At 43.1% G+C, this 26,537-nt stretch overlaps 2 protein-coding genes across 8 annotated transcripts in view; one reads left to right on the top strand and one right to left on the bottom strand.

The window, feature by feature from the left end:
- The window catches only part of LOC124031346 (transcription factor SOX-13-like), a 65,767-nt gene extending 55,790 nt beyond the window's left edge, over window positions 1-9,977 (top strand). For all 7 annotated transcript variants that reach the window (XM_046342452.1, XM_046342453.1, XM_046342451.1 and 4 more), the window contains 4 exons: window positions 5,612-5,717; window positions 6,072-6,242; window positions 6,714-6,930; window positions 7,490-9,977. In XM_046342452.1, coding sequence (XP_046198408.1) covers window positions 5,612-5,717; window positions 6,072-6,242; window positions 6,714-6,930; window positions 7,490-7,763 — 768 coding nt within the window. In that variant the 3' untranslated portion in view covers window positions 7,764-9,977. The remainder of the gene's footprint in view (window positions 1-5,611; window positions 5,718-6,071; window positions 6,243-6,713; window positions 6,931-7,489) is intronic.
- Window positions 9,978-10,824: 847 nt separating this feature from the next.
- LOC124031348 (ethanolamine kinase 1-like) overlaps window positions 10,825-26,537 on the bottom strand; it is a 38,675-nt gene continuing 22,962 nt past the window's right edge. Inside the window, exons 6-9 of the mRNA XM_046342456.1 lie at window positions 16,132-16,215; window positions 15,896-16,056; window positions 15,684-15,757; window positions 10,825-15,127 (exon numbers count right to left, since the gene is read on the bottom strand). Coding sequence (XP_046198412.1) covers window positions 15,055-15,127; window positions 15,684-15,757; window positions 15,896-16,056; window positions 16,132-16,215 — 392 coding nt within the window. The 3' untranslated portion in view covers window positions 10,825-15,054. The remainder of the gene's footprint in view (window positions 15,128-15,683; window positions 15,758-15,895; window positions 16,057-16,131; window positions 16,216-26,537) is intronic.

Genomic DNA, 26,537 nt, shown 5'->3' with positions numbered 1-26,537 from the left:
GATGTATTTCAAGGCCTACCTTCAGACTCAGTACCTCTTTGCTTGACAACATGGGAAAATCAAAAGAAATCAGCCAAGACCTCAGAAAATAGATTGTAGACTTCAACAAGTCTGGTTCATCCTTGGGAGCAATTTCCAAACTTCTGAAGGTACCACGTTCATCTGTACAAACAATAGTACACAAGTATAAACACCATGGGACCACGCAGCTGTCATACTGCTCAGGAAGAAGACTCGTTCTGTCTCCTAGAGATGAACGTACTTTGGTGCGATAAGTGCAAATCAATCCCAGAACAACAGCAAAGGACCCTGTGAAGGTGCTGGAAGAAACGGGTACAAGCGTATCTATATTCACATTAAAACGAGTCCTATATCGACACAATCTGAAAGGCCGCTTAGCAAGGAAGAAGCTACTGCTCCAAAACCGCCATAGATATGCCAGAGTACGGTTTGCAATTGCACATAGGGACATAGATCATACTTTTTGGAGAAATGTCCTATGGTCTGATGAATCAAAAATAAAACTGTTTGGCCATAATGACCATCGTTATGTTTGGAGGAAAACGGGGGAGGCTTGCAAGCCAAAGAACACCATCCCAACCGTGAAGCACGGGGGTGGAAGCATCATGTTGTGGGGTTGTTTTGCTGCAGGAGGGACTGGTACACTTCACAAAATAGATGGCAACATGAGGCAGGAAAATTATGTGGATGTATTGAAGCAACATCTCAAGAAATCAGTCAGGAAGTTAACTTCTTGCATCTATGGGTGCGCTATGTCATTATTGGATAAAAAGACGTGCCCGTTTTAAGCACAATATTTTGTGACGAAAAGATGCTCGACTATGCATGGAATTGACAGCCTTGGAAAGACAAAACTCTCACGTCTCCAAAACTGCAAAGATATTATCTGTGCGTGCCCCAGAACTAATGCGACAGGCGAAACCAAGATGCAACTTCTAACAGGAAATGAACAGGATTTTTGACGCTGTGTTTACTAATGTCTCCTTATATGGCTGTGAATATGCTGGGAACGAGCTTATGCGCTCTTCCGTTCATCCAAGATGTCTGCAGCATTGTGGCGTATTTGTAGGCATATCATTGGAAGATTGGCCATAAGAGACTACATTTGCCAGGGGGCCGTCCGGTAGCCTTTGTCTAAATTGGTGCGTAATTCCCAGTGGCATTCAATTTACCTTTCAATACAGAAGGACAAGGATACTTCCAAGAACGATACATCATTGAAGAGATATGTGAAAAACACCTTGAGGATTGATTCTAAACAACGTTTACCATGTTTCAGTCGATATTATGGAGTTAATTTGGAAAATTTTTGGCGTTTGGATAACTGAATTTTCGTTTTTTTTTTTGGTAGCCAAATGTGACACACCAAACGGACCGATTTCTCCTGCACTTTCAGGAAAAACTGGACATTTGCTATCTAACTGAGAGTCTCCTAATTGAAAACATCCGAAGTTCTTCAAAAGGTAAATTATTTATTGAATGTTTTTGCTGGTTTTTGCGAAAATGTGGCCTGCTAATGCTAACGCTAAATGCTAACGCTAAATGCTAGTTTGCTATGGTAGAGAAGCATATTTTTGAAAATCTGAGATGACAGTGTTGTTAACAAAAGGCTGAGCTTGAGAGCAAATAGATTCATTTCATTTAATTTGCGATTTTCATGAATAGTTAACGTTGCGTTATGGTAATGAGCTTGAGGCTGTAGTCACGATACCGGATCCGGGATGGCTCAACGCAAGAAGTTAAAGCTTGGTCGCAAATGGGTCTTCCAACTGGACAATGACCCCAAGCATACTTACAAAGTTTTGGCAAAATGGCTTAAGGACAACAAAGTCAAGGTTTTGGAGTGGCCATCACAAAGCCCTGACCTCAAGCAAGGAGGCCTACAAACCTGACTCGGTTACACCAGCTCTGTCAGGAGGAATGGGCCAAAATTCACCCAACTTCTTGTGGGACGCTTGTGGAAGGCTACCCGAAACGTTTGACCAAAGTTAAACAATTTAAAGGCAATGCTACCAAGTAATAATTGAGTGTATGTAAACCTCTGACCCACTGGAAATGTGATGAAAGAAATAAAAGGTGGAATAAATCAATCATCATATCCCCGGATTTCAATCGCAAGCTCTGGACATTTACACCTGGATCTCGCAGCTAGCTAGCTGCTATCTGTGTGACTATTGGCTTACGTTGATCCCGGAGCAAACATCTATTATTCCGGAGCTAGCCAGTTGAAGAGTTCCATCAGCCACTCCTGGGCTACAATCACCTGTCCGGACCCGTTTTACTGCCGATGCAGAGCCCCACCGGGCCTTCATGACTGGACTACCGACGTTATTTGCCCGAGTGAGTTATCCAACTGGCCCCTCCCTCGCGACGTTACCTGAATGCCCATCTGCGGCCCTCTAATCGTTAGTTGTCTTATCGGCTGCTATCTGAATAGGTCTAACGGCCAATTTTTCTTGGGTCACTATAACTATATCTATTTTGCCAATTGGAATAATCCCCTCTACCACACGGAACCCCACTAATATACCGACGGAAATGCATGAGGTGGCTAAAAACAGATCTCCATCCTATGCTAGCTTGCTACCGATGGCCCGGCTAGCTGTCTGAATCGCCGTGACCCCAACCAACCTCACTACTCACTGGACCCTTATGATCACTCAACTAAGCATGCCTCACCTTAATGTCAATATGCCTTGTCCATTGCTGTTCTGGTTAGTGTTTATTGGCTTATTTCACTGTAGAGCCTCTAGCCCTGCTCATTATACCTTTTCCAACCTTTTAAGTTCCACCACACACATGCGATGACATCACCTGGTTTCAATTATGTTTCTAGACACAATATCTCTCTCATCATCATTCAATACCTAGGTGTACCTCCACTGTATTCACATCCTACCATACCTTTGTCTGTACTTTATACCTTGAAGCTATTTTATCGCCCCAAGAAACCTCATTTTACTCTCTGTTCCGGACGTTCTAGACGTCCAATTCTCATAGCTTTTAGCCGTACCCTTATCCTACACATCCTCTATTCCTCTGGTGATGTAGAGGTGAATCCAGAACCTGCAGTGCCTAGCTCCACTCCTATTCCCCAGGCGCTCTCTTTTGATGACTTCTGTAACCATAATAACCTTGGTTTCATGCATGTTAACATTAGAGCATTTGAACAGCAGTTTTCAGTTCTTTCCACAGATTCTCGATTGGATTCAGGTCTGGACTTTGACTTGGCCATTCTAACACCTGGATATGTTTATTTTTGAACCATTCCATTGTAGATTTTGCTTTATGTTTTGGATCATTGTCTTGTTGGAAGACAAATCTCTGTCCCAGTCTCAGGTCTTTTGCAGACTCCATCAGGTTTTCTTCCAGAATGGTCCTGTATTTGACTCCATCCATCTTCCCATCAATTTTAACCATCTTCCCTGTCCCTGCTGCAGAAAAGCAGGCCCAAACCATGATGCTGCCACCACCATGTTTGACAGTGGGGATGGTATGTTCAGGGTGATGAGCTGTGTTGCTTTTACGTCAAACATAACGTTTGGCATTGTTGCCAAAAAGTTCAATTTTGGTTTCATCTGACCAGAGCACATTCTTCCACATGTTTGGTGTGTCTCCCAGGTGGCTTGTGGCAAACTTTAAACGACACTTTTTATGGATATCTTTAAGAAATGGCTTTCTTCTTGCCACTCTTCCATAAAGGCCAGATTTGTGCAATATACGACTGATTGTTGTCCTATGGACAGAGTCTCCCACCTCAGCTGTAGATCTCTGCAGTTCATCCAGAGTGATCATGGGCCTCTTGGCTTCATCTCTGATCAGTCTTCTCCTTGTATGACCTGAAAGTTTAGAGGGACGGCCAGGTCTTGGTAGATTTGCAGTGGTCTGATACTCCTTCCATTTCAATATTATCGCTTGCACAGTGCTCCTTGGGATGTTTAAAGCTTGGGAAATCATTTTGTATCCAAATCCGGCTTTAAACTTCTTCAAAACAGTATCTCGGACCTGCCTGGTGTGTTCCTTGTTCTTCATGATGCTCTCTGCGCTTTTAACGGACCTCTGAGACTATCACAGTGCAGGTGCATTTATACTGAGACTTGATTACACACAGGTGGATTGTATTTATCATCATTAATCATTTAGGTCAACATTGGATCATTCAGAGATCCCCACTGAACTTCTGGAGAGAGTTTGCTGCACTGAAAGTAAAGGGGCTGAATAATTTTGCACGCCCAATTTTTCCGTTTTTGATTTTTTACAAAAGTTTGAAATATCCAATAAATGTCGTTCCACTTCATGATTGTGTCTCACTTGTTGATTCTTCACAAGAAAATACAGTTTTATATCTTTATGTTTGAAGCCTGAAATGTGGCAAAAGGTCGCAAAGTTCAAGGGGGCCGAAGTTCAAGGCATTGTACCATCCAAAGTGTCATTAATAACTTCACCATGCTCAAAGGGATATTCAATGTCTGTTTAAATGATATATATATTCTTAAAACCCATCTACCAATAGGTGCCCTTCTTTGTGAGGTATTGAAAAACATCCTTGGCGTTTGTGGTTGAATCTGTGTTTGAAATGCACTGCTCGACTGAGCTCCAGTTAATAGTATGTGTGAGGTAGTCATTCAAAAATCATGTTAAACACCTATTTTTGCACACAGAGTAAGTCCATGCAACTTATTATGTGAGGAAGGGAAAGGGGGATACCTAGTCAGTTGCACAACTGAATGCATTGAACCGAAGTGTGTCTTCCACATGTAACCCAACCCCTCTGAATGAGAGAGGTGCGGGGGGCTGCATTAATTGACGTCCACATAAACGGTGCCCGGGAAAGTTGTTGTTGGGGGATAACTGCCTTGCTCAAGTGCAGAAACGCAGATTTTTCCCACCTTTCGGTTACTGGCCCAATGCTCTTAACCACTGCCACCCAGAGTGACTTGTTAAGCAAATTCTTACTCGTGAATTTATTTAGACTTGGAATAGCAATTGGGTTGAATACTTATTAACACAAGACATTTCAGCTTTTTTAATGATAGTAAAAATGTCAAAAAACATAATTCCACTTTGACATTATGGTATATATTATGGTATATTGTGTGTATGCCAGTGCCACTATCTCAATTTAATCCATTTTAGATGTGGAAAAAGTCAAGGGGACTGAATACTTTCTGAAGGCACTGTAGGTGAGGGAATACAGGCTTTTTATTCATGCACAATTTGCCTGAAAGGGTCATGGAAACACTTCAACCATTTCATTTTTATATTCGACGCTGTAGGTTTGTGAGGAAAACATTTTTTTTTTGGTGTGTTGTCTTCACGTCCAGCTGTTTTTATTGAAACAAGATGGTTCCATGGAAACGCACCATATGCACACTTTATAAATGTCAACAAAAAGTCACTGGACAAGTTAATGGAAACATAGCTACTCACGCACACACACACACACACAAAGATCATGTTAAATGCTCTCTTCAGGCCTGTTTATCTGCAGCAACATTCAAATCCCGTCTGTCTTTTGTGTAGCTGTGTGTTGAAGTGTAGGCCTGTGTGTGTCAGGTGTGTGTGTGTGTGTAACTCTGTCTCTGTGTAGGAGTATAAAGTGGCTGGACACAGCAACAGGCTGCCCCCCCCAGACCGGGGGGAGGATGGACAGACCCTCCAAACCAACGAGGACCATCACAGCAGCGACTCTGAGGGTAGGCTGATTTCATGCTGAAATTATTTTCTCCTTTTGTTAGTACTTTAATTTGATTATTTTGTGTGAAGCACTTTGTTAACTTGTATCGAAAGCACTATACAAATAAAGTGATCATTATTAGGCCCCCCAACACTACCTGATCAAAAACAACATGCGAGTGTGCAAGCATCGCAGTAGTCTACAGAGGTTTTATTTCCTCGTCTCCTCCTTTAGCTACACTGATACAACATGGACGATGCTTGTCCGGTATTTGTTTTCTCCTTTCCTGTTGTTTTACCAGCGAAGTTGAGGGAAAGTAGATGTTTTGTTGGCCACTGATTGGCTGTCCCACCATTCTCTTCCCCTCCTGCAGGCCCTCTATCTGCTCCTGGTGTTGGGTTGTTTGCGGAGGTTCGCAGCCCCCCCTCCTCCGTCCACATCAAGAGGCCCATGAACGCCTTTATGGTCTGGGCCAAAGACGAGAGGCGACGTATACTACAGGCCTTCCCTGACATGCACAACTCCTCCATCAGCAAGATACTGGGTGAGTCCACACACACACACGCACGGGGGACATAAAGCATGCACAAATTGCTCCTCTGGGATTAATGACACGTAAAACACACACACATGCTGTCAGTCAATGTGCACTGTGTGTATTTATATATAGTCTTTGTATACATATTGTGTGTGTGTGTGTGTGTGTGTCACCCGCTGTAGACCTGGCACAGTGGGGCATGCGAGGCCACAATCTGCCACCTGCTTCCCCTGGCGACAGGAACCTCCTACCACACACCCACCCCCTCCACACACACACTGCCCGCACCCCTTTCCTCTGACCAAACATTCCATACCATTGTGAAGCACTCAAGCCATCGCTCCCTCCTCATCTAACGTAGCCAACCCCTTTCTCTGTAGGTCACTGGAAGTCTATGTCCAACTAGGAGAAGCAGATGTACTCTTTCACACACTAAGTCCTCTGTTCTTTAGTCTGAAATTGTCTCCCTCCCGCCAGGAACTAGATGGAAGTCTATGTCTAACCAGGAGAAGCAGCCCTACTATGAGGAGCAGGCCAGGCTGAGCCGACAGCACCTGGAGCGTTACCCCGACTACAAGTACAAGCCCCGCCCCAAACGCACCTGCATCGTGGAGGGGCGGAGACTCCGGGTGGGCGAGTACAAAGCCATGATGAAGAACCGGAGACAGGAGCAGAGAGGGACATACCCACACAGGTAATGCTCACACACAGATGATGTTCTGTTAGTGTGGCCCTAGCAGTGAAGAGAACCTGCTATTATGCAGAGCGCTCTTAGTGAAATGAAACAATATAAACTGTTCCCTTCCCACATGCTTTTTCTGTAAGAACACAAACAAACCCACTGTGGTAAATAGAAGTGCAGGGCTACAGCTGGTTATGTTAGTCTCTCATAGTGATTAAAACTCTGCTGTATTGTTCTCGGATTGTAAAACTGCCCTTGAGTAGCAGTAGCTTTTAGTGGTTTGTTAAGTCCTCTTCTCTGGGTAAGGTCTGGGTCCTGAGACATGGTGGTAGACTCCTACATACAGCCATGTCTCAGGGCAAACGCCTATCCAGTCCTTTCAGATTTTGACAAGGATTTGGGATTTGGCGTACGTGACAGCACCAAATCAAATCAAATCAAATGTATTTATATAGCCCTTCGTACATCAGCTGATATCTCAAAGTGCTGTACAGAAACCCAGCCTAAAACCCCAAACAGCAAGCAATGCAGGTGTAGAAGCACCAATGTCCCATCTCTTCCTGTTTTTCAGCCAATCAGAGCCACAGCAGCTGCACTACACCCCTGGCGAGGGCCAATACCCAGGCGGTGGTGGGGCGGTCTCCATGGCAACGGTGCCATTCCACCCCACGCTATTGGAGCACTACCTGCCGCGAGGGCTGGAGGCTCCGCCTAGTCGCAGACCTGAGGGACAGGCCACGCCCACTCCTCTCCCCAGAGAGAGGGAGAGACCGCCGTACAGTGAGGGGGAGGAGAGCGACGGCGGAGAGAGAAGTGAGGGAGAGCTAGTGCTCCTCACTGACTGACAGAGAGAAGAAAGGGAAGAGGTGTGTGTGTAGAGAAGTGAATAAAAAGGGGTGTGTCTGTAGAAGGGGATCTTGGACCATATCAAGTATGTCATATGACCATGTCAGCAGAGCCTGAGTCTGTCCCAACACTCTAAGATGAATCCCATTCTTTTTCTAATCACTGATCTGGTCACAGAAGACTAGGGTCTAAACTAATAGTTCTCACTTTTAGATCAGTGAGAGTCAAGAGATGGGAAATAGGCCGTAGTAAATGCCCCACCCTTGTAAAATAATACAATTGGACATTGATCAAACACACACAGAGACACACATCAACCCTATCTGTGTATGTTTATCTTTCCTACAAACAGATGTTGTCATCCCAGATGTTAGTTGTTGGTAATCTGCTGTCGGCCCACCAGTATCTGTTATTCAGCTCTACATGTCAAACATGTCCCATTCTCCCCCATAGTTCACAATTAAACAATGAAATCCCAAATAGCGCTAGAAGGGGCATCTTCTTGAGAGGAACCGGACTCTAGGAGGAGCCCATCCTTCTCTGACTGGCTCGACAGGTTACGTTTACTGAGAGTTGTTTGTTACAACATTAAAGATATGTGTCCTTTACACATGAATCTGGCAGCTGAATCTAAAAGATCATGGGTCATATGATATATTGGGCTGTTCATGATGCTGCTATGTACCTAATCAACAGGGTAGGAGTGTAGCTTGTGATAAAGGGCACATTCACAATGATCGACTGGTTTAGACTGGCAGTCCATTATCTTCCCCTACAAGCATTGACATAGATGTTTCCCTTAAGCACAGATCAATATCTGATGACTGGATCCTTATAAACCTGAAACATTAAGGCCGGGTATTAAAAATATCTGACCGGGTATCAGTAGTTAGGAGAGATCTGATTGAGTGCTGCCCTCTGCTGTTTGGGATGAGCACAGCACCATGAAATACCCATGTTTTATTTAATTTTCAATTATTACAAAGATGACCTGGTCTGTGGTGATTAGAGGTTATATAATCCCCATTAGCTGATGCACTTCCACTCAACAATCATCTCCTTTCCAAAACAAAGACTTCACCTGAATAGTCAAGTGGCCTTTATCTCAAATCCTCCTCTTCATATGCACTGACAACAAAACCGAGGATAAGTAAAAGCAATAGGGGAAATTCCTCCTGCTAGTTTTTCACATTGGTGCAAGTGGAGTAGGGGAGGTGAGGAATTCACTTTAGATTATCGAGATGCACCCAATGTTTCAGTTATTGCACTTGTGATAGTCTATCAGCAGTTACATCTAGTGTAATGAGGAGAAATGTTGAAGGAATCCCCTTCCAAGCCCTTATTCTAGATTAATCTAATCCTTCTCTATTCTCTAGTTGTGTACAACTGTAAGTGCATCTTTCAATCAATTTATTTTGGACCCGGGTTTAAAATGTACTCATCACAGAATGTTTTACAAATGTTCTGTAACATGTATCTCCGTATGTGTTAGAGTATTGAACTCAAAGGTTGGCCTGAACACCTTGTCTGTGTACCCTGACATTCTGGCCTCTTGTCTTGACCACAGCTGTTTCTCTGTCCATGTACTGCAGTCAGAAGTCACTGTAGGGCAATTTGGCTTCACAAACAGGGATCCATCTCAAAAGTCCTATGTCGCTTCCTCTCCTTTCCTTAATCAGATCAGTGCAGATGGAGAAACCAAAATAGGAAGCCACTTTACACTATTGGGATGCAGCCTTCATCACAATGTACTGGACAGAAGAGAGGGGTCAGATTTCTGATGTAATCTCCATGTTAACGGAGACAGGCTTGTGGTTAGTTGCTGTCACACTGCAGTAAAACCTGTGCGTTGATTGGGGAGTACTATAGTATGAAGTTGCACATGGACACTGATCTATGGTCAGTTTTACATTTGCACCAATAAATGTTAAGGCTATGATGTGGGTGGGGTAGATTGATCCTAGGTCTGTGGCTACTGACAACTTCTACCCAGAACCAAAGGGATGGCAGTTAGGAGAGGCTGGGACTGTGTACATAGACAAATATCAGATGAACATTTTTATATATTACAGAAAACCTTTGTCACCTGTTGTCACACCTGCTGATGTAAATATAGACTTTATTTTGTTTATAAGAGCCTGTGTAATCTGAAGGTGTACATTTTCCAAATTGTGGTTTGTTTTTAGAAAATAATAAATAGCTTGTTATTTGTGCCCAAGTTATTTTTCTGTGTGAGTACACCTTTGCTTGCTAAGATGAAATCATGTGTGCCGTTTCCCACTGGAGTCCATACCATACTGACTCACAAAGGAGGTCACTTTCCACCCCAGTCCTTATGGTATGTCTTCATCCATTTCGGATTTCAAACGGTGGCTTTTTATAGTCTCATCAGCCGGGCCTATAGGAAAACAACCTCTATTTATGCTATAATGACTAACCAACTGTATAAAAGTGAGAAATAAAGGACACTTTCTCTGTTCTCTTGAGGGCAGCGAGAGGCCACTTTACTAGAGGATGTTGGAACGTGTCAGTAGTGTGAGGATGCTGCAGTCTTGTGTTTTTAGTAGAGGATATCCTCCGTAGTGGAGCCCCCCTGGGTCTTCCCCATCTCAGGGACAGGTCAGCTGACAGTGGTGATGGTTTATCCTTGGTGGGTAATAAGCATCTCCAACAGTGGAACAGGGTGGCTATTGTTTAAAAATACTATTAGCAAATTCTTAGGTATAGAAACAGAATAACTGCCATCGATACAAGTTTTTTAATGGAAAGATTTACTTTACTTAAATGACTCTCCCAGAAGTGTGGAGGATCACTGTAGACAGATTCACAGTATTTACAACCTGTCTCCTCTCCACTGGCCTTTAATGCTACAGCGTCCTCTTCAGGAGTGGCTGACTCCACACACGCCAGCACAAACATTACATACATCTTGAAATGTTGGGCCCTCTTTTACAGATTCTCATGAACAGTTAGAGTAATTCAAGTTCTGTACAGTGGGTTTTCAAGTTAAGCCAGTATAGTATATTCACACAAGTTAATTTCAAATGAACTGCAAGCTTGGACGCTAACCAAGTACTGTTTATATATTTTTTTATGAAAGAAATGCAATGACCGGTTCACCCAATAAATACCTCCTTTAAGCATTTCTACTCTAAAAACACCATCAGGATATAAGCCTTCCATAGCCATCACATATCCTATGCTGGAATAACAAAATCAGGTCCCACATTAGTGCACGCACACCTCAGTTCCGGATCTTACCTAACTTTAATGAATCACTGAATGGAAGTGTGCAACGTCTTCTAGGACACCCGCAATAATACTAATGGAAATCAATGGTCTTCCAGGGAAGGCATATGATGTATTGTATGGTACTACTATATAGCTACTCCTACAGTAGGGTCCGATTCTTCAACTCGCTCCCGTCCATGTGCCCTCAAAGATCTGAGAGGATTGGAGTGTCAGGCAGGAGGGCGTTTCCACCATTTACACTTATCCAAAGCTTTAACATCTGCCTGGGGGACTTAACACGGGCATAGGCAGAATGTGGGGCAGGGTTGAGAATAGAAAAGCAGCCTTAACCTTCAATAAGTGGGTGCATTTCCATGAAACCCAGGATCCTTCTTGGTTGATTGAGCATTCAGAAAGCACTCCTTTATAACACCACCATCAGGCCATGTTATTAAAGATAGAATTAGGTTGTCGCTTTCTAATCACAAATGAGATTTTAACCATTAATCCCAACTTATTCATACCTGTTGCAACATTTACCCTTCAACAAAAAACAAAAACATTCTTGATCAGTGAACTTGTTTGGCCATCTAGTGACTTCTGAATAGGAACCACAGACCCCAGTGAGTGCTTTGGTGCATAGAACATCTCAACCACCTTATCTTCCTCATACTCTTATGGTGTCTCAATCTAAAAGTGGCTTCCCCTACTAATCTCTCCTTAGAAATCACCAAACACAGGATGAAAGCAACACAGAGATGCACCCTAACAAGAGAATACAGTTTTAGTTTCAATTGAAATGTTACGGGTCATTCAAAGGAAACACATTCACATATATACATTTACGATAAACAAGAATTCATTGCGCTCTTCAATCAGCACTTGTCAGCTCTCAGTTCAACCCAAGGTCTACTGGCTAATATCACGTAGAGCAGATGGGGAGTTGTGACTCACATAAAGCCTGTGAGGGATTGGCCTCGATCATCCATTTAGGAAACACTACAATAAAAGGTTCTTCTCACAACCAACTCCTCTCTCATAAAAACCCTCAAACACAGACTCAGAGGGGTAATAGGTTTGGAATGTTGCAGATTGAAATGTACCGTATGGAGTGGACCCAATCCTACGTACGAGTCATTTCCATTCCATTTGTTGCATTTCTATATGTTGTGGATGCTCTGATTAACACTAATCCAGTGGTCAAAAACCCTGGTCCTGGAGAGTTGCAGGCTTTTGTTCCACACAGCATTAACACACCAATTAGTGGAACCATGTGTGTTAGTATCTAGGACCAGAGTTGGTGACAATGGCTTTACTCCATCTACCCTCCCAGCCTGTATGGCTGGTGACGAGGGACAAAAAGGCGAGCTCTTCTGAGTCGGTCCCAACCAAGAGGCTGCTTAGGGACTCATCAGTCTCACCACGTTGCCAGACAACATATTTTGGCATTTACTAGGGGATCAAAGAGGCCTGGCACGCGAGGCTAGTGACTCCTCATAACAACCAGGCAGGAATTGCAGGGAGTCCTTCTCTTCAACATTGTGTTTAAAAAAAATACTAATGATAAATGATTAACTCATGTTAGTGACTGACAGGTGAGAGGGCTTTCTTGACTCCAGGCCAGAGTTATGGGCCTGGCCTGCTCAGGCTGGTAAGCCACAGTGTCACGGTCTGCTGAATGATTGATGTCCCCTCTGTCAGACTGGTGAATTATTAACCCCGTCAGTAACAGGAGAAAACCAGGGGAGGGCAAGGCAGGGGTCAGCACTCCCTTTCTCCCCCTAGTGGTAATTTGGAAGAGTCACAGGACAGGCTGGACGATATACAGGTAACTGCCAAAATAAAGGAAACACTAACATAAAGCGTCTTAAATACGACGTTGGCCACCACGAGCCAGAACAGCTTCAATGCACCTTAGCATAGATTCTACAAGTGTCTGGAACTCTAGAAATTCCATGAGATGGTGTTTTGCTGATGGCGCTGTTCCTGAATCTCCCATAAGTGTTCAATTGGGTTGAGATCTGGTGACAGACAGCTATGGCATATGGTTTACATTGTTTTCATGCTCATTCAGTGACCTGTGGATGGGGGAATTGTCATCCTATGGGGGCATAGCCATGTGGCCAAAATGTCTTTACCCACCATTTTTTATGCATTAACCTAAACATAATGGAATGTTAATTGCTTAATTAACTCAGGAGCCACACCTGTGTGGAAGCACATGCTTTCAATATATGCTGCATTTACACAAGCGTTTCCATTATATTGTCAGTTACCCGTATCTCTATACTTTAACATGGCTCTCCATTTTTTATGTTGACCCTCTGATCTGAGGGCTTGTTGGAGAGGAAAGAGCCAACATAAGGTGACCTTTAAAAGCACTGAATTGCAAACAATTCAGATAGAGAAAACTGAACTAGGGCTGAATGCCTGGATGGAGAGGTCAGAACTAGTCTGGAGGGGCTTGCTGCCTGGGGTAAGGAAGGGTGTTGGAGTTATTTGGTCCAGCGACCCTCCAAAGACCTGTGTGCCGTGATGCCAGCTAGAGAAGTGACTGCTGGCTTAGTGTGGACTTCCTGCTGTCTTGTCCTTGGTCACCTCACTCACATCCTCATAGACAAGCTTCAGAACAAAAACACCAGCCCAGGATTACTGGTCCCAGACCCTTTGAAGCCTCGATTTGCCCTGACCTAACACACAGTTTCAGTAATGAGGTTTAAGTAACCTCATTATATAAGGTTTTGGCTCCTTTTTAGGGAAGTTGTAACCTGATAGGGGGTGGGGAGAGGTTGGGATGTTATAGTAAGTATGTGCACATCAGGCAAAAGTCCCTTCCCAGCCAATCAAGAGAGAGGGGAGAGGAGGAAGCGATATAGGGCAGAAGAAGGAGAGAGAAAGGGGAGGAAGAGGGGTAAAGAGGGGGCAGGGGGAAGGGGTGTGACAAGGGTGATTGAGGTTGGGATTTTCCAAATGGTCTGTGAGGGGTGGAAAGTCTAACAGAGCGAATCACCATAAAAGCTAAAGTGGTGGAAAAGAGGCTAAGAGGGAGAACTGGTTTAAAGTTTAGCATCAGTGACGCAAAGCTGCTCCTGGCAACTGAAGATGCTCTGCCATCAGACATTATTAAACTACCATATCACTGTCCTGTCTAGCCCCTCTCTTCCCATCACATTTATGGTCCCTTTACTGAAAATCAACTACTTGCCAGTACTAAATCAACCCCTAGCCACTTTGTGTTGATCTGAGAGAATGGACTTCAAGTTACTGTTCACTCAGTTTGCGGGCCCTTTTTCCAATTTATTTTTGTTGTTTGGCTTTTGTAAATTTTGATGTATATCATATACACTAATTTCAAGGTCTCTCCATTATTAAATCAAAAAAATAAATCCTATTAGATCAGTGCCAAAGCTAAGGGCTTAGGGGGTTGACGATGACTGCCTCCTCTGTCCCACAACGCTTTGAGCAGCGACAGCCAAAGACTAAACCCAGAAACACACTTATACATAACTGTGTCTGCACACTGTCCTCCATGTCGGCACCAAAAACTAGTGTTCCAGCTACCTGTGTCTGGGGAATGAATCTCACTGGATCAATCCATTCTTCATAGAATAAATCAAATATAAAAAATGAAAACACACCAACTGTGGCGGATTGGGATCTTGAGTGCTGAGACAGGTGGACTGAGTTGAATAGGAATAAAATAGTGTTTTATGTTGGGGTCCATCCACACTGTCCCCTTAATGTTATTACCCACAAGTGTCAAACTCATTCCAGGGCCAAGTGTCTGTAGGTTTTCGCTGTTCCGTTGTACTTGATTGATGAATAAAGGTCACTAAGTAGTAAAGAACTTCCCACACCTGGTTGTCTAGGGCTTTATTGAAAGGAAAAACCAGCATACACTAGGCTCTCAATGGAATGAGTTTGACACCGCTGCCTTAACCACATACTCAGCCCTAAACATGAACCCCAACCCATGTCACCCATCCCAGTCCTCTCCTGCTCAAAGTGGGTCTGCTCCCCTGGTCAGTGCCGGTGAATCTCTTCTCTTGTATTCCCCTCTCATTCTGGGATCTGTAGGGCCATCGCTGCAGGCTTGGTCTTGAAGTATTGGTTGAAACGCAGCACAGCATAGCTGAAGGAGAGAGAGTGAAAAGATGGAAGGAGAAAGAGTGTGAGGGAAGGAAGAACATGTTGAAAGAGACCAGAAGAGAGAGTTAAACACCCATTCTGACTAAATGAGTGCACAAACTATCCAATAGCAGCCCTAACAATAGCCCAGACAGATCCCATTGACTAGCTGCTAAACTGTCTGAGCAATATGTCACTCATACAGGCAGGGGCAAAGAGTGACCGGGGGGACAGTTCTGTCGTCACTGCAGGACTGATTGGGTTGCAGACACTCAAACCACCAGCCTGTGGGTCAGTTACACCTCTGCAGGTCCCTTGGGGAAGCAGGGACAAGACAGTTCTCTCTCTAATCAACTGCTCCTTTCTCACTATTTCCACAGGCGCTTACTCCCCTTTCCATCTCTCACTGTGTGGAAACAGTGTGTAGTGGAGATTGCTCTACAACAGACTGAGTTTTGGTATGTCTTTCTCAGTAAGAGATCCCTTTCACTCACATGCAACACAGGCAGACAGGCCAACCAACATATTTTAAGAAGGGACCATAACAAACATGCACTTACCCCAGGAAGTCAAAATTTATGGAGGAGTACTTGGCCTGGATGAGTGCCCAGAAGCCCCAGAAGAAGTGTGACGCCTAAAGAGAGAGGTTAGTGGTTAGACAGGACCAAACTGATCAGCCCAGTACTAACACACGTGTGTGTGTGTGTGGTGTGTGTGTTTGAAAGAGAGCGAGCAGTGACCACAGTGGTGTGAGCGACAGTGTGTTCCTCACCAGGGCAAACTTGTTGACCTGTACGTAGAGAGTCTCGAGCTCTCTGTCGCTGACCTCCTCTCCTTTCTTAGTGGACGCCTTGTACGCGTGCAGATACACACGCAGCCACTCCAGCTGCATCTCACGGCTAGGATACAGCCCATAGTCCAGCTCACTCATACCTGAACACACACATATTAATATATGGTGTGCAGTACATGTAATGACTAAGATACAGCCTATGTATATCTTCTTACCTGCAAACTCGTTGAAGTGGTTCCCAATGTCAAAGGCCTGATAGTTGTAACTAGAGTATTCATAGTCTATGAACCGGACATGGCCTGGAGAAAAAAAAAAGAGGATGGGAAGAAAATGTGATAATGTTACAAATTTTTACTAATATGTTGTCCAACACTGGAAAGTTACTGGCTTTTTTCCCAAGATGTGACCCTTTGCGGTTATGGATGACAATGTTCTACTAGAAATGTGCATCTTCCCTTTTGAAGATGATTCAATACATATCTAGATACATGGCCTCCGATACCATAAGTTTTAGTTAGAAACTAATCAACGTGATTCGGTATGATGCAATACGATGCAAACATTTATTACATAAATAAATCATTTTAAATTCCAAATTAAAATATTCTGCTAATGAGCCTCTCTGAGTTGAATTGTTTGTTTGTTTGTGTGTGTGTGTGTGTGTGTGTGTGTGTGTGTGTGTGTGTGTGTGTGTGTGTGTGTGTGTGTGTGTGTGTGTGTGTGTGTGTGTGTGTGTGTGTGTGTGTGTGTGTGTGTGTGTGTGTGTGTGTGTGTGTGTGTGTGTGTGTGTGTGTGTGTGTGTGTGTGTGTGTGTGTGTGTGTGTGTGTGTGCATACACAGTACTAGTCAAAAGTTTGGACACGCCTGCTCATTCAAGGGTTTTTATTTTTTACTATTTCTACATTGTAGACTAATAGTGAAGACATCAAAACTATGAAAAAACACATATGGAATCATGTAGTAACCAAAAAAAAAATAGTTAAATCAACATATATTTTATATTTGAGATTCTACAAAGTAGTTACCCTTTGCCTTGATGACAGCTTTGCACACTCTTGGCATTCTCTAAACCAGCTTCATTATAGTCACCTGAAATGCATTTCAATTAACAGGTGTGCCTTGTTAAAAGTTAATGTGGAATTTCGTTCCTTAATGCGTTTGAGCCCATCAGTTGTGTTGTGACAAGGTAGGGGTGGTATACAGAAGATAGCCCTATTTGGTAAAAGACCAAGCCCTATTTGGTAAAAGACCAAGTCCATATTATGGCAAGAACAGCTCAAATAAGCAAAGAGAAACAACATTGCATCATTACTTTAAGACATGAAGGTTAGTCAAAGTGGAAAATTAAAAGAACTTTGAAAGCTTTGCAAAAAACCATCAAGCGCTATGATGAAACCCTTGAATGAGTAGGTGTGTCCAAACTTTTGACTGGTACTGTATATGTGATGTATTTGTCTATGGTGTATGTGGGTACCTGAGCTACGCCATATGGCAAACTGGCCAACTACCACCCCATCCCCCACATTCTGAAATCACCATCACCCACTAATTATACTGAACAAAAATATAATTGCAACATAGTGTTGGTACCATGTTTCATGAGCTGAAATAAAATATCCCAGAAATGTTCCATACAAACAAAAATATAATTTTGCAAAACAATTTGTGCACAAAGTTTTACATCCCTGTTAGTGAGCATTTCTCCTCTGCCAAGATAATCCATCCACCTGACAGATGTGGCATATCAAGAAGCTGATTTAACAGCATGATCATTACACGGCAGGGTAGCCTAGTGGTTAGAGCGTTGGACTAGTAACCGGAAGGTTGCGTGTTCAAACCCCCGAGCTGACAAGGTACAAATCTGTCGTTCTGCCCCTGAACAGGCAGTTATCCCAGGCCGTCATTGAAAATAAGAATGTGTTCTTAACTGACTTGCCTGGTTAAATAAAGGTAAAATAAAAAAACAAAAAAAACACAGGTAAACCTTGTGCCGGGGACAATAACAGGCCACTAAAATGTGACGAGATCCTGAGGCCCACTGTCATGACATTCATCCGCCGCCATCACGTTTCAGCATGATAATGCGGCCCCATGTCACAAGGCGCTGTACCCAATTCTTGGAAGTTCTTCCATGGCCTGCATACTCACTAGACATTGAGCATGTTTGGGATGCTCTGGATTGACGTGTACGACAGCGCCTTCCAGTTCCCACCAATATCTAGCAACTTCGCACAGCCATTGAAGAAGAGTGGGACAACAACCATATCAACTCTGTGAGAAGGAGATGTGAACACACCAGATACGGACTGTTTTTCTGATCCACGCCCCTACCTTTTTTTTTAAAGGTATCTGTGACCAACAGACCAGCTGTATTCCCATTCATGTGAAATCCATAGATTGGGGCCCAATTTATTTATTTTAATTGACTGGTTTTCTTATGAACTAACTCAGTAAAATCTTTGAAATTGTTGCATTTATATTTTTGCTCAGTATTAGTTATTTTTGCAGATTAAGTGTTAAAAAATGACCTATGACTAAGCCAATGAATCTATAGCACAATTTTGGATTTCACCCATAATCTAATGGTTTAGACCGCTTCTTCTCCCACTTCGACCATGCATTGCGGGTAGCAAAAGTGATTCACCCTGTTAATCAAAAAATTGCCATATACACCAATTGTTTCAAGCTAAACTACCAAAACTACTGTAGATGGTGGGTGAACCTGATCAAAATAAAATAAAATAGCCCCAATCAGCATGTTGCCTACCTAAAGCCATATGAGAGTTCTCTCCGGCAGTATGCTACTTTATTCTGGTAAAACACCATTTAACAGTGCATTTGATAAAATGTTACCTTGCAAATTACATTGGTTGTCACAACTAATAAAGCCTAATATTGCGCAAGTAATTTTACAAAACATATGTCCTCATTTTTTTTGTTCATTAAAATAGCATGAAATTGATCAGAAATACAGTGTAGACATTGTTAATGTTGTAAATAACTACTGGGATAACTGGCATTTGCCAGAGAACACCAAGATTGGCAAATTCGACACTGGCGCCCTGTGCTCTTCACAGATGAAAGCAGGTTCACACTGAGCACATGTGACAGACGTGACAGTCTGGAGACGCCGTGGAGAACGTTCTGCTGCATGCAACATCCTCCAGCATGACCGGTTTGGCGGTGGGTCAGTCATGGTGTGGGGTGGCATTTCTTTGGGGGGGCCGCACAGCCCTCCATGTGCTCGCCAGAGGTAGCCTGACTGCCATTAGGTACCGAGATGAGATCCTCAGACCCCTTGTGAGACCATATGCTGGTGCGGTTGGCCCTGGGTTCCTCCTAATGCAAGAATATGCTAGACCTCATGTGGTGTGTCAGCAGTTCCTGCAAGAGGAAGGCATTGATGCTATGGACTGGCCCGCCCGTTCCCCAGACCTGAATCCAATTGAGCACATCTGGGTCATCATGTCTCGCTCCATCCACCAACGCCACGTTGCACCACAGACTGTCCAGGAGTTGGCGGACGCTTTAGTCCAGGTCTGGGAGGAGATCCCTCAGGAGACCATCCGCCACCTCATCAGGAGCATGCCCAGGCGTTGTAGGGAGGTCATACAGGCACGTGGAGGCCACACACACTACTGAGCCTCATTTTGACTTGTTTTAGGGACATTACATCAAAGTTGGATCAGCCTGTAGTGTGGTTTTCCACTTTAATTTTGAGTGTCACTCCAAATTCAGACCTCCATGGGTTGATAAATTTGATTTCCATTGATCATTTTTGTGTGATTGTTGTCAGCACATTCAACTATGTAAAGAAAAAAGTATTTAATAAGAATATTTCATTCATTCAGATCTAGGATGTGTTATTTTAGTGTTCCCTTTATTCATTTGAGCAGTGTATTTCTACTTGTTCAATTTGCAAAGAAAGTCATCTGTGAAAATCTAACCCTAAACGTTGTTTCAACCAGTCAAATCACGTTCGTATGTATTCCTCAGAGATCCTAGAACATAACTAGACTTCACTATATCATTAGGTGTGTAGTATATCCTATAGGACACCAAATTTGGTCAGAGAGCGACGCCTTCATGGCACCGCCGATGATGCCGGCGGTCTTCACTTGATCGACTCCAACTTTGTCAAATAAGCACCAATCGGGGTCAACAAAGCTAGCTAGATAGCCAATGAGCTGGGCATTACGGGAGTATCCGGAAACCCTGTATCTGTTGTAAAATGTAGCTACTAACCTTGTATGACATGCCTTTTCCTTTTGGACAAAAATGATAAGGATATTCAGAGTTATGAAGATATGAAAACTGGTTGTTTTGCAAATGTTGAACTTATAATATGGCTACTAATACTGGAAAAGCTAAATCAAAGTCCAAGTATACAGACTTGATGAAATTCTTGCAGAAAAATTTAATATGAACGCAAATGTCTCCTTCACGATTTTCCCAAATGTACCTGATTGACTTCACACGAAATGTCATGTAGTTCGCTCATAGTTCAAGTTATCCATCTGAAACGTCGCACACACTGCTGCCATCTTGTGGACACTATCGAAATTACAACCAGAGTGATTGCTAGAACTGGGACCTTTCTGTTGCATTTCAAAGATGGTGGTAGGGGGAAAAAAATAGGGTTTTCTTTGAATTTTCTTCTGCCAGATCTATTGTTATATTCTCCTACATTCAATTCACGTTTCCTCTCAAGTGGTACCAAGAATATACATATCCTTGCCACAGGCAGTTAGATTTGGGTATGTCATTTTAGGCAAAAACTTAAAAAAGGGGGCTATCCCACTTAACCCAGAAACCAGCAGCACCAATGTGTCGGAGGAAACACTGCACAACTGGCAACCGTGTGAGCGTGCATGCGTCAGGAGTAGCTAGAGCGTTATTGGACATGGCCATCCCGGCCGGCCAAACCCTATCCTAACCCGGACGACACTGGGCCAATTGTGTGTCGCCTCTAGGGTCACCCGGTCGCGGCCGGCTGCGACACATCCCGGGATCGAACCCGGATCTTTAATGACGCCTCAAGCACTGCAGTGCCTTAGACCGCTGCGCTACTCGGTAGGCCCCCATTTGACTAACATTTGAATGCTGAAGATGACTTGCAGATGTGCCAGATCAGGAGTAGGCATACCTCTCGATCAGCGCACTGCGCGCAGTTTGATTAGGCTACTGATATTGCCTGGGTTTGTTTGGTTTGCAAAATGACTGTCTAACAGAATTACATGCTTAGTTCCAAAGTGAAGGAGAGGATGCAGTTGTCACAAATGATGAGTGGTATTTTCAGAAGGTAGAAATAAAGGAATTTGAACAAAACATTTGTGAACCGGCGATTCAGAACGCTTGAATAGATTTCCTGACCGATGCATGCTACATTTGCGTTGCTTTGGGGTCTCTCTTAAACATTTGAACCAGGGACTAATGACTATTGTGAATTGTTACATCCCTATGTTCTATCTTGAGGTAGGCAGTATACTGTATTTTACTATATACAGCGGTATTGATGGTGTACGCCAGCAGCCGTCCAGGGGCACCCTCCTCCACAGCTCAGCCCGGTCACTGACCAAAGGAAGCAAGGTCTTGGGCCCTCCTCCACCTCCCAGAGGATCCCGACACCATCCGCTGCTACTGGTATATGTGCGTTGAGTCAGGCTGGCAAGAGTCGAAACAAACCTCCTCCCCCCCTGCCAGAGGCAGGCCCATTCGGTTCCCCCTCTTCCTTCCCCATTATATTCCATCATGACCACCACTGTCTTGGGCAGCTCAATGGTGAGATGTTTTCCTGCTTGCTTCCTGTGGGCAGACCAAGGTCCATTGTTACCCAGGCGCCCGTGTCCAAGACAACTTCCTCCTGCAAACAGTTCTAGCCAGCTACTCTACTATTGGCACCGAAGTTGGATTTAATGTAATTCGCTTTCGGCAATCTGAAGAATTAAAAGGAGGACTACAACTTTCTCTTGAACATCCTTGTTTGCAAAGGGAAGAGAACATTCATCTCCAGCCCCCTGCCATGCTATAGAAGGGGTTTGGAACATTACAGCCACCTAGCTGCCCTAAACAAGTTCCTGAAGAAACTCTGCAAAGACATGAATGTCTCCTTTCGTGACAAATTTGACTTGCTGTGGGAGCAACCAACAATTTTTAAAAGATGGGATTCACCCTTACCGCAAAGGGTTCCAGGATTATCTCAATCAACATAGCGAACTGCTCAAGAGACTGACGGTCTGGGTTTGGTAGTGTTCCAGTCCACCCTGTCATAATAAGCAACAGAGGACATGGAAATCGTATTATATCCCAGAGAAATAGAAGTGCAGTGAATGTAAGTAATCTAATCTATCCTTTAACTGTTAGCGCCGAGGGTATTATCTGCAATAATCACATGCATATAGAATTGAATTCCACAGTTTGCACTGAAACTGTCTGCCTTAGGAAGAAGCCCGCTGTGGGCAGCCCACCCAGTACCATCGACTCAAATGTAAATGTCACTGACATGTCTCCCTCGGATCAGCCTCTCAGAAACAAACAAGCAACCCAGAAAAGGACAAAAATAATTGCCTATTTTAACACATACCCCTTCCCTTTTTCCACTTTGTTACGTTAAAGCTGTATTCTAAAATGGATTTTAATTTTTTTTAATTTTTAAATACCTTATTTAAGTATTCAGACCCTTTGCTCTGAGACTAAAAATTAAGCTCAGATGCATCCTGTTTCCATTGATCATACTTGAGATGTTTCTACAACTTGGAGTCCATCTGTAGTTAATTCAAGAAGGGCTTTCATCAGGGAGGTGACCAAGAACCCGATGGTCACTTTGACAGAGCCCCAGAGATGGGAGAACCTTCCAGAAAAACAACCATCTCTGCAGCACTCCACCAAGCAGGCCTTTATGGTAGAACGGAAGCCACTCCTCAGCAAAAGGCACATAACAGCCCGCTTGGAGTTTGCCAAAGGGCACCTAAAAGACTCAGACCATGAGAAACAAGATTCTGTGGTCTGATGAAACCAAGATTGAACTCTTTGGCCGGAATGCCAAGTGTCACGTCTGGAGGAAACATGGCACCATCCCTATGGTGAAGTATGGTGGCAACATCATGCTGTGGGGATATTTTTCAGCAGCAGGGACTGGGAGACTTAGTTAGGACCGAGGGAATGATGAACGGAGCAAAGTACAGAGAGATTCTTGATGAAAACCTGCTCCAGAGTGCTCAGGACCTCGGAAAGTTAACTGCCGCCCCAATCTAACAGAACAACAAACCTAAGCACACAGCCAAGACAACGCAGGAGTCGCTTCGGGTCAAGTCTCAATGTCCTTGAGTGGCCCAGCCAGAGCCCAGACTTGAACCCGATTGAACTATAGAGACCTGAAAATAGCTGACAGAGCTTGAGCGGATTTGCAGAGAAGAATGGGAGAAACTCCCCAAATACAGGTTTGCCAAGCTTGTAGCATCACACCCAAGAAGACTTGAGTCTGTAATCCCTGCCAAAGGTGCTTCAGAGTATTGAGTAAAGCATTTGAATACTTATGTAAATATGTATTTCAGTTCTTTATTTTTAATACATTTGCCACAATTTCTAAAATAACCTGTTTTTTGCTTTGTCATTATGGAGTATTGTGTGTAAATTGACAAGGAACAAAAACAATTGAATCCATTTTGGAATACGGCTGTAACATAACAAAACTCAAGGGGTCTGAATACTTTGAAGGGCTGAACTACATACAGTGCATTGACTAATAATGTTCTGTACTATATATTATTTCATGTGGACCCCAGGAAGAGTAGATGTTTCAGCAGCTAATGGGGATCCTAATAAATACCAATACATGGACCGGTTTAAGTTTTTACTTTACCTTCTGTAATGGTATTTGAATGTTTGAATAGTTTGTTAAATGTGATACTTCGTGTGTAAAGTCAATTTTTTCAAATTTACTCCACTACTTGAGTTCTTTCCCTCCATGCTGATTTCCACACAGACCTAGCCCCACCCAGTCACTCAAGGCGCACATTTGTTTTTGCTCGACCACGAGACACTTGTGTTCAGTCTGCATGGTCAATGCAACACATGCTACAATGTCGATGACAATGATGCTGTTTCCACTTTAGGTCTTACCCCTTTAGACCCCAGTAGAATTCTAGAATATTGCTATACTGTGAATTTCCAAGATAAAGCTCATTTTTTCACACATTTCAAAAACAGCCGTAGCTCTAAAACAAAGAACAAATTACAATTACAAGTTAACTTAGTTTAAAAGAGCACAACCTCTACTTTAATATGACACCACATTCACATACTCATTCACATGTCCTAAGTATAATATATTATACGTATTATTTACATTAAATATTCAAAACAAATATTAAATATAAAAAAACACCCGAAATGTGACCAGAGGACAATATTCAGAGATTATTTCAAAACCCACACAAATTAGGCTATTTGATTATTACACAAGTAAGAATAGTTGTCAATGTACAAATGTAAACAATTTAGAGACGATTTCAAAATGAACTGTTCATTGGGAGCTTCATGAAAAGGGTGCCCATGGCAGAATAGCCGCAAACAAGCCTAAGATCACCATGCGCAATGCCAAGTGTTGGCTGGAGTGGTGTAAAGATGGCCTCCATTGGACTCTGGAGCAGTGGAAACGCGTTCTATGGAGTAAAGAATCACGCTTCACGATCTGGCAGTCCGACAGATGAATCTGGGTTTGACGGATGTAACGCTACCTGCGTCAATGCACAGTGCCAACTGTAAAGTTTGGCGGAGGAGGAATAATGGTTCGGGCTAGTCCCCTTAGTTCCGGTGAAGGAAAATCTTAATGCTACAGCATACAATAACATTCTAGGCAATTCTGTGCTTCCAACTTTGTGGCAACAGTTTGGGGAAGGCCCTTTCCTGTTTCAGCATGACAATGTCCCCTTGCACAAAGCGAGGTCCATGTGGAAGAACTTGACTGGCCTGCACAGAGCCCTGACCTCCCATCCCACATTTGGGATGAATTGGAACGCCGACTGTGAGCCAGGCCTAATCGCTCAACATCAGTGCCCAACCTCACTAATGCTTGTGGCTGAATGGAAGCAAGTCCCGCAGTAATGTTCCAACATCTAGCGGAAAACCTTCCCAGAAGAGTGGAGGCCGTTATAGCAGCAAAGGGGGGGGGGACCAACTCCATATTATTGCCCATGATTTTGGAATTAAATGTTTGACGAGAAGGTGTCCACATACTTTTGGTCCACATTATTTGAGCTCCACCGCTGCCGTTTTAACCTGTACCAACCAAGTTATCATGACAGGACTTTCTAATCTGAGAGCCATTCCCCAAGTTTCACAGCATCAAACATATATCTGCTGTTTACGCTTTCAAAGTGCAAGGATGTGTCCAAATCCGTACCACTAACCAACAAAGACAGTGTTTTTCACAGTGAAAAGTCGACCACGTCAGCACCATCATTTTTTTTTTACGTTGAAAAATTCAAATGACAGCATACCCTGTTTCTGGTTGATGACAACAGCCACGCGAATACGACAACAGGTTCATAGCACGATCATTTTGCGATATTGACACAGATAGTATTGTTCGAAAAAAACAAGGCCATTTGCGGCCGCTATAGTAATTTAAAGAAAAGCGGTCGCTATGGGCTCTAAAGAGTTAATATAAATCCACTAGAGTTCTATAATTACACTATTCGTTTGTTTCTTACATCTGTAAACTGCTAGTTTGTATTTTCTTAACAATTTGTGGCTAAATCGCCACTAATGCTAATAGCTCGTTAGCTAGCTAATAAAATGAACTGAGTCAGAGCAAACGTAGCCAATCTGATACCAATGATGATGCAGGCCTAAATCAGCATGTTGTTTTTGCAACAGTATCTTTGAAACCAAAGAGGATTAGACGAAGCATGAATGTGTTAGCTACATGAAATAACTAAGAGAAATTTAATGAAGCCAAAGATTATAGGATCCCCTAGGAAACACTGACAAACACTGTTTCCTACCCTGTTACAATAACTCCTCCCTGGCATTTTCATTCACTGCCATGTCAAACACTGTATTCAAAGTGCCCACTAGTATAATTTAACTATATCATTATAATCATTCTATTTTCATGATCCCAACCGTTCACCCAAGTGTTTTGATCTAAATTGCAAGTCAAATCACAACTGCAACATTTGGTTAAAAATAATGCCTAGATATTTAGCCAATATTGTGCAGTCCTATGTGGCAGTGTGGAAATTATCTTAAATGAGCACAGGAAAAGCAGAAATTGGTGAAAATGGCCCACAAAAATGTGGTTAAAGTTTAATTGAACAGTGCATTCAGAAAGTATTCAGACCTCTTTAATTTTTTCCAAATTTTGTTACATTACAGCCTTGTTCTAAAATGTATTAACATTGACACCCCCCCCCCCATCAATCTATATACAATACCCTATAATTGCAAAGCAAAAACAGGTTTTTAGAAATGTTTACACACACACACACACACACACACACACACACACACACACACACACACACACACACATACATACATACATACATATATACACATATATATAAATAAATAAAACATGTTGAAGCAGTTTCTCCCATTCTCTGCAGAACCTTGC

Source organism: Oncorhynchus gorbuscha, linkage group LG03 (genome assembly GCF_021184085.1).
Source record: "Oncorhynchus gorbuscha isolate QuinsamMale2020 ecotype Even-year linkage group LG03, OgorEven_v1.0, whole genome shotgun sequence".
In the NCBI taxonomy this organism is placed as follows: Eukaryota; Metazoa; Chordata; class Actinopteri; order Salmoniformes; family Salmonidae; genus Oncorhynchus; species Oncorhynchus gorbuscha.
The sequence above is the reverse complement of the archived record's forward strand: the minus strand, read 5'-3'. Positions and strand labels throughout refer to the sequence as shown.